This window comes from Oryctolagus cuniculus, chromosome 6 (genome assembly GCF_051225735.1).
Source record: "Oryctolagus cuniculus isolate XC-2025 breed Fujian yellow rabbit chromosome 6, ASM5122573v1, whole genome shotgun sequence".
Taxonomy (NCBI): domain Eukaryota; kingdom Metazoa; phylum Chordata; class Mammalia; order Lagomorpha; family Leporidae; genus Oryctolagus; species Oryctolagus cuniculus.
In genome coordinates this window covers 10,416,929-10,429,575 of record NC_142872.1, presented here as the reverse complement: position 1 = coordinate 10,429,575, position 12,647 = coordinate 10,416,929, and the positions used below count along the sequence as shown (strand labels likewise).

The 12,647-nt window shown below is 39.3% G+C and overlaps 1 protein-coding gene across 15 annotated transcripts in view; it reads right to left on the bottom strand.

The window, feature by feature from the left end:
* Positions 1-12,647, bottom strand: part of DMXL1 (Dmx like 1) — a 180,923-nt gene that overhangs the window by 84,120 nt on the left and 84,156 nt on the right. For all 15 annotated transcript variants that reach the window (XR_016235167.1, XR_016235168.1, XR_016235169.1 and 12 more), the window contains 6 exons: positions 10,226-10,395; positions 9,625-9,722; positions 8,505-8,670; positions 6,531-6,792; positions 2,419-3,503; positions 1,749-1,940 (listed from right to left, as the gene is read on the bottom strand). Coding sequence is in view for 10 of the 15 variants with exons in the window: in XM_089334832.1 (XP_089190958.1) it covers positions 1,749-1,940; positions 2,419-3,503; positions 6,531-6,792; positions 8,505-8,670; positions 9,625-9,722; positions 10,226-10,395 (1,973 nt within the window). In the remaining 5 variants the exon portion in view is untranslated. The remainder of the gene's footprint in view (positions 1-1,748; positions 1,941-2,418; positions 3,504-6,530; positions 6,793-8,504; positions 8,671-9,624; positions 9,723-10,225; positions 10,396-12,647) is intronic.

The following is a 12,647-nucleotide window of genomic DNA, read 5'->3' as shown; positions in this document are numbered from 1 at the left end:
TTTGAAAGTCCAGTATAGTTTTTTCCTAAGATCCATTTTCCATGTACTTTCTGAAGACTCCTCTTCTATCTAGCCTATTTCTCTATAGAGAATCTGGACCAAACATTGGACTTGCCTGCTGGAGAGTGAGACTCACATTCTCCTGTCAGCCTGTTCAACAGCTTGTTAACTGACACAAATGCTAGATCACTGAGAGAGTCCACAGGTCAGCCCAGCTGGTGTAAATGTAAGAAATTAATGAGCCAGTCTCATCAGAATCATGATCAAAATAAATGATGGCTTTTAAAAGCCACTAATATTTCAGTGTTTCTTAACTAGCAAAAGCTAAATGATACAGCACAGACAGGCTATGAATAAAGTTACATACAGAATAGTTTGTTTAAAATTACAGCAAAGTTTGAAAGAAATTAAATTTTAAATTTAAAATGAAGTATGGGCACTTATGCTACAGAAAAGTACAGGAGAAGTGGCAACATTAAATTACAAGGATTATGGTTATCCAACAGGGCAAAACTGTGCAAGGAGAATCCACCATCAAGCAAGCAGGAAACAAACATGTGACAGCATAACCTAGGAGACAGCCTACTCCCCCAGGGGATACTAAAAAAAAAAAGTCAAATTTGGGCATACTTCAAAAGATTTCAATGTGTCTGGGGAGAAAAGATGGGGAAATATGACATGTGGTATTAACAATAGATAAGAGAATAATGATGGATAGGAAGATGCTATGGTTGATTAGACAATTGTAATATTATTAATTATATACCAAAATCAAAATCACCTAAGGAACATCTTAGATAATACATGCTACTGGGCTAGTGCTGTGGTGCAGTGCGTTAAGCTGTGGCCTGCAACACTGGCATCCCATATGGGCACCAGTTCAAGTCTTGGCTTCTCCACTTCCAATCCAGCTCCACGCCTATGTGCCTGGGAGAGCAGCAGAGGATTCAGCTGCCTGGGCTCCTGCCACCCACGTGGGAAACCCAGATGGAAGCCTTGGCTCCTGGTTTAGCCTAGCCCAGCCAGTGCTATTACAGCCTTTTGGTGAGTGAAACAGCAGAGGAAGATTTCTCTCTCTAATAAGTGTTTAAACAAAAAGAAAAAAGTACATATTCCTGTAATTCAGTCTCATAGACTGATTCAGTAAGTCTGAAGTGAACTCAGGAATCCAAATTTTTAACAAGCAGTGCAAGGAATGATGATGAAGTTGATTGATAAAGTATTGTATGATCTGGAAGAAAGATAGGGACAAAGTACTTTACACTATCCTTACACTAGGCACTGCCTAATACTAACATGGGAAACCCTTACTTATCTGTCAGTACTTTTACACTAAAAATTAAGCTATCATCTTAAAAACACACACACACACACACACACACACAATCAGCATTCTAGCTAAATGAACAACTAAAGAAATCACTCATGTACCTTCAGATGCACCTATTATTCTTATCTTAATAATCTTAATAAAGTGGTTACCTAGGACTAAGTAACTAGAATTTTAATTTAAAGAATTTTTAAGTGCCCTACTTAGTATACCACAAGTAAGATAAGCCTGGTCTACAAACAGATGGAAAGGAAATTTAGAACCATATGCTTTCTTTAATCAGAACCAGTACAAATAAGGTAACATAACCACTACGTCTAGTCTGATGTGTACAACTGTTCTTAAAAGGCTTAACAGTTTTCTTTAGTTTTATCCTTGTGTACAGGTGATTTAAAACCTTGGGACCAGGCATACTTACTTTATTGCTCTGGAGATCAGGATGGGGTGGTGATTCAAAGCTTATTATGGCATGCAGGATATCATGAGTTAGATTACTAAGGTGTAACAATGGATTGGCAACTACTGTTTTGGCACTGGCTGTACAAGCAAAGAGGAGAGGCACCGAGGTTTGCTCTGACAGAGGGCTAGTAAACAGTGGTTCTGATGTTTCCTTAAAAACAAAGACGGAAATGAGGTTAATCAACTATTTACAATTTCAAGCCATTACTTTAATTCAGGAAGTTCTTTTCAAAGCTTCAAAACAAGTATAACCTAAATACCTTATAAGAACTTAGAGGGAAAGAAGCCGAGGGGGCCAACACCACAAAAACCATCTTTTCAAGATGATGGACTATCATCTCTTCTAAAAAGCTTGTTACTTTACAAAGCTTTCCTTTAAGACTTCAGAGTATGCGGTTAACAGGTCATAAGGCCTGATACTGAATTGTCTTCAAACAGCAAAACACACAGGACTCATGATAAGAACTCATAATAAGAAACTCATAATAAGAAAAACTGAACCAAAGGGAACATTCGCTAAAGCAAGTGCAATGAAGAAAATAAAGTTTTAGTACTCAAAACCCAAAAAGAGCAGTACAGAAGCCTGCTGCACAGAGGCACTATTTTTGACTATCACGTAATTTACACACCTGCTGAGATTCTTGTAAAAGAAGAATCAATTCCATTCTCACAGACGCAAGACCCCCACCATGGGATCCATGAAGTACACAGTAACTAAGAAACATCCTCAAGAGAGACTGATATTTCAAGAGCCACTGCCTTTTTTCCTGAAAATTTTCTCTCAATTGTTTCCCTTTTGCTTGGTGAAGCAAATCTTCAGTGTCCTCATTTAATCTGAATTCACCTCCACTTTTGCCTAATGCAGACGGTGGCTCTTCCACATCTGAGCAAAAGTCACAAGTCCTCTGAAGAGCTATCACTTCTTTTTCAAGCCAGTGGTATAGTTGGTAACGCAATTTTCCACCATCTATTTCATAACCAGTAGATAAAGTACGAAGTTCTACTGTGAGAATCTTTAAACATGCTCTAAATTTTAACTGGACTGCAATTATATCTTCTGATGGATCTAAAATATCATTTTCATTAATTGTGCTGAAAGATTCTGTGTAACTGGAACTTACTTCCTCCAATTTTTTATCTATCTTTCTCTGTAAAGGTTTTAGTTCTTTCATTGAAAGAGGGAGGTCTTCATTTTCTTCATCGTTATCACTGTCCCATTTTAACTCTAAAGAGTCGTCCTGAAATATGACACTTGGTTGGCTCCAGTCAAAAGAAAGTGCTGAGTTGGACTGTTTCTCTGATGAACCCTCTGACGAGGACCCAAAACCATTTATCAATGACTCTGACCAATCAACAGCAGAAGACTTATCTTCCTCTGCATCCAATTTTAGTGGAGAAGAACCTCTACCCGTGTCCAGAAAACTAGATGCTTTATAAAATGCTTTTGTCTTCGTGATGACCTTGGGCATCTTCGATAAGACTTCCAGGGCCAACATGGGGCAGCCGGCCTTTAAATGAGCACTGGCAGTAGTAAAAAATAGTCTTCTTTCACTTAAACTAATTGTTCCTGCCAGTCCACTCTTTCCTGTTAAACTCATGTGTGTGGGAAACGTATCAGATGATCCAAAATGACGTCTCAGCAAAAGAGGATGTGTTCTTAGATAATTGTAAAAATTAAAAACTGCAGGATTGCAGGCTGATGTCATGACTTGATCTGAAAGAAAATTCATTTTATGAGCCAAGACACAGTTTAAGAGTTAAACTAAGGCTTCTATCTGTACTATAGTCCTATTTTTCTACTATGGTACTGCACCCTTATCTAGATGATTTTTAAAACAAATTCTTATTAATAGACTTAACCAACAAGAAGACACTTGTAATTCAAGTGTTGTAACAATAGGAAAACAAAGGTTATGCTGCGAGTCCTCATCTTTGCTGCCCTCAAATGCAGAAGGGGTCTTATAGTTTAGTTCTTCATCTACTCAGTGTTAAACTCACATCACCTAGTGGCTTTAAGTATTATCTGTAAGCTAATAACTAGCACATCTGTATCTCTAGTCACAGCTTCACCATGAAAACCTAAATTCCTACACCAAAAGGCCTACATTACATTTCAGCTTAACATATATATACTTGTGCCTCAGGGCCTTTTTTATTTAGTGTGCTCTTGGCCCAAACCACTTTTTTCCACACATCTACATTGATTAACTTGCTCATTTCAATCAATTCCCCCTCAAAGCCTTCTCTTTTCTTCTTCTTCTTCTTTTTTTTTTTTTTTTTAACATTTATTTATTTTGAAAGTCAAAGCTACAAAGAGGAGAAGGGAGAGACAGAGCGAGTGCACAAGATCTTCCATCCACTAGTTCACTCTCCAGAAAGCTGCAGCTGCAGTGCTAGGCCAGGCTAAAGCCAGGAGTCAACAGCTTCATCCCAGTCTCCCATGTGTGTGGCATCTTGCATTTGAGTGGAAGGGGCCCAAGCAGTTGGGCCATCTCCTGCTGCTTTTCCCAGGCCATTAGCAGGGACCGGGATTAGAAGTGGAGCAGCCAGGACTAGAATTGGTAGCCATATGGGATGCTGGCATCGCATGTGGAGGCTTTACCCACTATGCCACAATGCTGGCTCCAGAGTAGCCTTTTGGATCTAAAATACCACTTGCCCCTGTCATTTACCTACTGTTCAAGCTAAAAACCAAGGAGTTATCCTTGACTCCTAATTTCTTCATACTCTATATCCAATCAGTTCGATCTAACCAACCTTAAAATCAGATTTCAAATTCAATCATTTCTTTCTGCCTCAACTCCCATCATCCCAGTCTAAGCCACTATCATCTCTAACATTTTTTTCTAGAAAGATGAGTTTAATTGATTGTAAAAGTATGCAATCACATATTTATCCCAAATCAAAACACATTTGTTAGAAGAATATGTATGGGTGCAAGAGAAGGGCTAGAAAAGGGGTTTTGTTTTGTTCTCTTCCTTTGTTCTCTTAGCCTTACAGAGAGGCCAGCTTGAACATCTTTGCTCACATGGTTGGGAGACCAAGTCACACAGCTTTCTCGTTAAGTTCAGAAGGAAAAGCACATGATATTTCTTGATTAAATGATGTCACAAAAAACTATGACCTAGAAGATTTCTTATTAGTACCATAAATGAGACCCACTGTACCAGCTATCTGACTTAATTCTATTTATGGAAACATATTTGAAAAACAAATCTCATCATTTTCACAGGAATTCATAAGAAATTCCATTTTATATTAGTCTCTAAGAACATTTCAGTTAGGAGGAGTTCTAAAAGGCAGAAGTAAAGTTCAAAAAGGTATATTAAAAACATTTCTACTGGGGCCTGCATTGTGGCATAACAGGTTAAGCCACCACCTTTGACACTGACATCCCATACAGGCATCGATTCACGTCCCAGCTGCACCATTTCTAGTCCAGCTCTCTGCTAATGTGCCTGGGAAAGCAGCAGATCATGTCTCAGGTGCTTGGGCCCCTGCAATGATGTGGGAGACCTGCCGTTGTGGGGAGTGAACAAGCAGACAGAAGAAAGCATCTCCCTCCCCCAACTATGCCTTTTAAATAAAATAAATAAATCTTATTTTAAAACAAATTTCTGCCTACTTACTCTCCACTCTTGAAAAATACAATCAAGAGTTTGGATGAGGCCGGCGCTGCGGCTCACTAGGCTAATCCTCCGCCTTGCGGTGCTGGCACACCGGGTTCTAGTCCCGGTCAGGGCACCGGATTCTGTTCCGGTTGCCCCTCTTCCAGGCCAGCTCTCTGCTGTGGCCCGGGAGTGCAGTGGAGGATGGCCCAAGTCCTTGGGCCCTGCACCCCATGGGAGACCAGGATAAGTACCTGGCTCCTGCCATCGGATCAGCGCAGTGCCCTGGCCGCGGTGGCCATTGGAGGGTGAACCAACGGCAAAGGAAGACCTTTCTCTCTGTCTCTCTCTCTCACTGTCCACTCTGTCTGTCCCCCCCCCCCCAAAAAAAAAAAAAAGAGTTTGGATGAAGATTTTTCTGATCACAAGGCCAGCGTTGTGGTGTAACAGGCTAAGCCACCATGTGCAATGCCAGCATCCCATGTGGACACTGGTTTGAGACCTGTATGCTCCACTTTCAATCTTGCTCCCTGCTAATGTGCCATGGAAAGCAGAGGAAGGTGGCTCAAAGCTTGGACCCTCCACCCTCATGGGAGAAGTGTCAGAAGCTCCAGGGTCCTGGCCTCAGATCAGCCCAGCCCTGGGCATTGTGATCTTCTGCAGAATGAACCAGCAGATCGAAAACCTCTCTCCAAAACTCTGCCTTCCCAATAAATTAAAAATAAATCTTTGGAAAAAAAAAAAAAAGATTTTCTAATCACATCACTGAAAACAATTTTCTTTACAATGAATAGTTTTACTGTAAGAATTACAAAACTAATATATAAGTACACAAAAGATTTCTAAGATTAAAAAACTGGCTTCATATCACATTTTGCAAAATAGTCACATGAAAGTATTGATAATATTTTGTGTTCAATAAACTTACTTCACAGAAATGGAAATCCAAGGTTCTTGGTTTTCAATGGATTAAACTTTAAAGAAACAAAAAAGAACTCTCTATATAACTCTACGTCCCCAACCGAATCACAGAGTCATAGAGACAATGAATTTAACATGTTTTGTGTCATCCTTAGCATCCAACAGAGCAGTAAACACACTCTCAATCAGAGTACTTGACAAGCACAGCTTACCATCATCCTCTCTAACAGGTTGCCTTATTAAGGTTTCCAGAGCACCACTATAATCTTCCAAAATCCAACAAGCCATACTCCGAAGAAAAGGATCACAATGCATATTCATGTTTACTGAACTGAACTCAGTGACAGAAGAATCAATTCCTAAAACCTTTTTGCATAAAATGGATTTATATGTTGAAGATGTATCAAACTCGGACTCATAGAGCCTTGCTATCACAAGAGCTAACTGAATGTCGTTCAGTTTCTCAAGACATACCTAGAAAAAAGGTTGACAATATTTAGGTTAATACTAAATATATACCTGCAAAAAGAATTAGCCTAAAGAGAAAATATTAGATAATTCCAGCTTCATATAAGGGTAGAAAAAGGAATTAAGAGATGATTTTGTAGCCAAAAAATTTGAAATCTAGGCATTTTTTTCTTAACATGTATTCAACAAACTTTTTGAAGATCCCTTGCATTTTATTTTAGTCATAATCACGTGTTCTTCAGCCACCCCAGCACACTGTGTTTCCAAATTAAAAAGCTGCTTTAAAATACTTGTATGGGAGCTGCTGTTGTGCCATAGTGGGTAAACCCACTGCCTGTGACATGCGCATTCCATACAGATCCTGGTTTGTGTCCTGGCTGCTCCACTTCTGCTCCCTACCCAGCTCCCTGCCAGGGCTGGGCTGGGCCAAAACCAAGAGGATCATCCATTGCTCCCACATGAGTGGCAGGGCATAAGCACATGGGCCACCTTCTGCTATTTTCCCAGGCACATTAGCAGGAAGCTGCATCAGAAGCAGAGCAGCTGGACTCCAAGCAACACTCTGATATTGGATGTCACCATCACAAGCAATGGCTTAATCCACTGCATCACAAAGCCAGCCTCCATGAACATTCTTAAAAGCTGTATTAACAACCTATTTCTATCAATCAATCAATACAACCTGATAAAATTAAAAGACTGTAAAAACATCACTCAAGTCTAGTGACAGATTTTTCAAAGTCACTACTAAATACTATCACTTCAGTTATTATTTAGCCTTCTGTTATTTCCACTAAAGTTGAAATTGAAAAGTAAAAACTGAGGTTCTAGATGAAGCTGAAATGGGTGACAATGAGTTTTAAAAAGTTTCAGTTAGAGGCCGGCTGGCACTGTGGTACAGCAGTTTGAAGACCTGGCCTGCAGCACCAGCATCTCACATGGGCACAGGTTTGAGCTCCAGCTACTCCACTTGCAATCCAGCTTCCTGTTAATGTGCCTGGTAAAGCAGTGGAAGATGGCCCAAGTCCTTGGGCCCCTGTACCCACGTGGGAGACCCAGAAGCAGCTCCTGCCTCCTAGTTTTGAATCAGCTCAGCTCCAACCATTGCGGCCATTGGCATCCCACATGGGCACTAGTTTGAGTCCCAGCTGCTATACTTCTGATCCAACTCCCTGCTAATGAGCCTGGGAAAGCAGGGAAAAATGCAGCTGCACCCACTTGGGAGACCCAGAAGAAGCTCCTGGCTTCAGTCTGGCCTAGCTCTGGCCACTGCGGCCATTTGGGGAGTAAACCAGTAGATGGAAGATTCTCTCTCTCTCTCCCTGTCTAACTCTGCCTTTCAAATAAATCAATAGATCTTAAAAAAAAAAAAAAAGTTCCAAGGCCAGCACTGTGGCAGAACAGTGACCTCTGCCTGTGACGCTGGCATCCCATATTAGCGCTGGTTTGAGACCTGGCTGCTCCTCTTCCAATGGCATCCCAGATGGGTACAGCAGAAGATGGCCCAAATACTTAGGCCCTTGCACACAAGTGGGAGACCCAGAAGAAGCTCCTGGCTCCCGGCTTTGGATTGGCTCAGCTCCAGCCATTGCAAACATTTGGGGAGTAAACCGGCAGATGGAAGATCTCTGTCTCTCTCTCTCTCCTCTCTCCATCTATAACTCTACCTCTCAAATAAATAAATAAATCTTAAAAAAAAAAAAAGTTTCAATCATTACCTCAACTGCATCTCTGAGGCAACCAGCTAAAAGAAAAAACGCTGCAGAATGTTCAAACCGTTGTTTGCCCAGCAAAGAAAAAGCATTCTTTAAAGCTGCTTTACGCCACCTCTCATCCTCAAAATTGTGTCCAAAAAACTGTGTCATCTTGGTGTCTTTTTGAGATCTACAAAGGAAAGAAAAGCATGAATACTTTCGAATACAATGCTTTTACATCAGAATCAATCTTCTGAAGATAGGACTTACTCAAAAGTGATAAATTGACAGAAACATTTACTAGTTTGTAAATGCCTGTGCATCTGCTTATTTTCCTAATACAAAAGAATACTACTATGTGTTTACTTTTCCTAATCAGCCCCAGAGATCAGTGAAAAATTTTCTTTAAAACTGCAAACCGTAACAGCTGTACTATGAGAAATTACTTCTAAATTCACGGAAAATACATAATTAACTTCCATGTTATGTCACTATCTAAATTCCATCAACACCCTTTCCATCCTGCCCATCTGAAGGCGACTTAGGTGATGAAAATATAAGGAATCTGCCTTCATTCAAAACAATCCTAAAAGATCTAGTTTCTTAGCAAAGTTTGTTACCATGATTTTCCTCCAAAGGTAACAACACAAATTACATAAATCACCTAGAACTGAATCCAAAGCAAATGATGAAGTATTTGTTAGCTGTGTTCACCAAGTCTTGGTGAGGAGAAATGAGAGAAACAAAACTTGTAACTAAAGTCTGCTCAGGAACAAGGTCTGAACCCACAGAAAATAGTTTCAAGAGACAGTCTGCCCAGGACCAGGAGCTCTCCACTAACTGATCTTCCTCCCCAACCTAAATACAACTTTCTGCATTAGTCCACCTTTGTTCTACCAAAGAGTCAAGAGAACTAAAATAAGCAAAAGACATGTTTCTGGACTGGTAATTCTGAAAACAAACTCCAGTGTGTCAGTAAGTTTCTTCCACTATGGAAAATACCTGGGTTTCTTTTTCCTATGGAATCTGTCCTTAAATGCAGAAGTAGGAATCGATGTGAATCAACATCAACAAGAACAAATGTCACTTCATAAATTACTTTTTAAGAAGAGATTTTTAAATTTGAAGCAGTTTTCTTACCTACCTATATAATCCCCAAATCACAGCTTTCTTTTTCATTGCAAGGTAAAAAATAGCAGCATCTAAAGGATCATTCTTTCTATAAAAGGCTGCTTTGGCTACCTATAATTAGAAAATAATAGATCAAAATTTCAGAAGCAGTTTTTAAGTGAATATTTTCCCTTATATCTAAGACTGGAACACATTATTTCAATGCTCAAAAATTCCCTTAAATTATGTATATGAAATATACACACAGATACACACACACATAACAAAAAGTACTACTTTAGGGTAGTTCTCACAAAGGATACACAGAAAAGACAACAGGACTACCACTGCTTTCATTACAAGTTTTTACAGCACTTTTTTATTTTTCTAATTACTCTCTAATACACGTTAGTCTACAAAAATCAGACATATCCTCCTAAACATACATATTTTGATTAGAAATCACAGTAAATCACAATAAAAAATTTTAAAAACTAGATTTTTAAACATAGGTTATTCCAAAATATTTTACTGCTTTAAAAACAAAAGGAAATAATAGCAGAGGAGACGTGGAATACCATTTAAAGAAACATCCCAAATATTTTAATTTTTTACACCAAAATAAAACCACTTACTTTTTCTATGCATCTGCGTAAGATGCGGGTATTGCGGACCCACCACCCCACACCCATAGCTCTTAGCTCAGACCAAGTGGGATCATCTCTCTGCATTGCAGGCAACATGTTCAACAGTTCTTCTTCTGCTACTGAGTGAAATGCCCAAGCAAAGTGACAAGTAGACAGGCCTAGAGGAATGTCAAGAACAGTATTTAAAAGAAATATAAGCACGGTTACACAGTGATGATCAGAAATATGTTTCTATTTGAAACAAAAATGTGAAAACATATTATATGAGAGTCACAAGTACACTTAATTGTTTAAGATTAGCGGGAGTATGGGCTATTTTAAAGTTTTGTTTTTCCAAAGAACTCCATCACTCCAATTAGCATATACTTTATTATAACTGTAAGATATATTAGGTAAGGCTCATGGTGACCAGAAATGAAAAATCTGTAGTACGTGCTCAAAAGAGAAATAGAAAGGACCCAAAAATTCATCACTACAGAAAATGTTCAAACCATATACCAAGTAAGCAAGCAAGGAAGAAATAAAACATCCAGAAAACAATCAGAAAACAATTTTCAAATGGCAGTAGTAATTACTTACTTTAGTAATTATGAGGGTACTTCAAGAAGTTTGTGGAAAACAGAATTAAAAGTAAGTTGATTTTGGTATAAAATATGTTGAAATCCATGAACAGTTTTTTCATAAAACACATTTTTCATGAACTTTTTGAAGACATTACATAGAACAGATTTCCAACTTCTTTTTCACTGAAATAAACTTATTTTTATTCCATTTTCCAAGAACTTTTTAAAGTACCCTCATACTTTGAATGCAAATGGATTAAATTCTCCAATAAAATTACCTAGAGTGGCTGAATGGCTAACAACAACAACAAAGACCCCCCACTGTAAGATACATACAAGAAACTTATATCAGTTTAAAAAAAAAAGTTCATTTTTCATCTATTTAAAAGCCATCATGTGTCACCTCCCAGAATGCATTACTAGGAAGCTGGATCAAAAGCAGAGTTACAAGGACTTAAACTGGTGCTCTGATATGGGATTCGAACACTACAAGCAGCAGCCAAACCTGCTGCATCACAACATCCCCACTTTACCTCACTTTTAAGGACACATAGAGACTTAAAGTAACGGGACAGAAAAGAGATCCCAGTGCTGGCACTATGACAGAGCAGGTTAAGTCACCATCTGTAGTGATGGCATCCCATATTTGTGCCAGTTTGAATCCTGGCTGCTCCACTTCTAATGCAGCTCCTTGCTAATGTGCCTGGGAGGGCAGTGGAAGATGGCCCAAGTGCTGGAGCCACTGTACCCACATGGGAAGCCCGGGTGAAGCTCCTGGCTCCTGGTTTCAGTCCGTCCAGCCCTGGTTGTTGTGGCCATTTGAGTAAACCAGTGTATGGAAGACCACTCTCCTCTCTGTCTCTCCCTGTCTCACAGTAACAGTGACTTTCAAATAAAATAGTTCTTAAGAAAAAAAAGGATATCCCACATACACAGAAACAACAGAGCAGGATTGGCTGTAATTATGTAAGAAAAAATAAACTTAAATAAACTGCAAGAGAAGACAAAGGATTATAATATAATGATAAAGGTATCCATTCACCATGAAGCTTGAATAACTGGAATATTTATGTACCAAAATCAGAGCATTTAAATATATCAAGCAAATTGTATTATAAAGGGATCTGAATAAAGAGCTAAATAGCAACACAATAGTAGTAAGGGGTTCAACACCAACTCTCAACAATGGACAGGATACCAGACAGAAAAGTAACAAGGAAACACTGGAACAGAACTACACTTCAAATGAAATGCACCTCTGGGGTCGGCGCCGTGGCGCAGTAGGTTAATCTCAGAAGCACCTTGCATGGGAGACCAGGAAGAGGCACCTGACTCCTGCCTTTGGATTGGCGCAGCTCTGGCCCTTGCAGCCATTTGGGGAGTGAACCAAAGGAAGGAAGACCTTTCTCTCACTCTCTGTAACTCTACCTCTCAAATAAATAAATAAAATCTCTTAAAAATATATCAAATGCACTTTTACGTCCAAAAGGATCCTAAGAGATTATGATAAGCAATTCTATGTCAACATATTGGGTAACTAGAAGAAATGGATAAATTCTTAGATGCATACAACCTACCAAGAGTGAATGATGGAGAATTACAAAAACAAAACAAAACAAAAAAACCACTAATGAGTAGCGCCATGAATAGATCATTAAAACTCTCCATCATTGGGGATGGTATTGTGGTGCAGGCAGTTAAGTCACCACTTGCTACACCAGCATCCCATATGAGAGCAACAGTTCGAATCGTGGCTGCTCTGCTTCTGATCCAACGACCTGATAGTACACCTAGGAAGGCACTGGGAGATGGCCCAATTACTTAGGCTAAGGCATTTATTTGGAAGA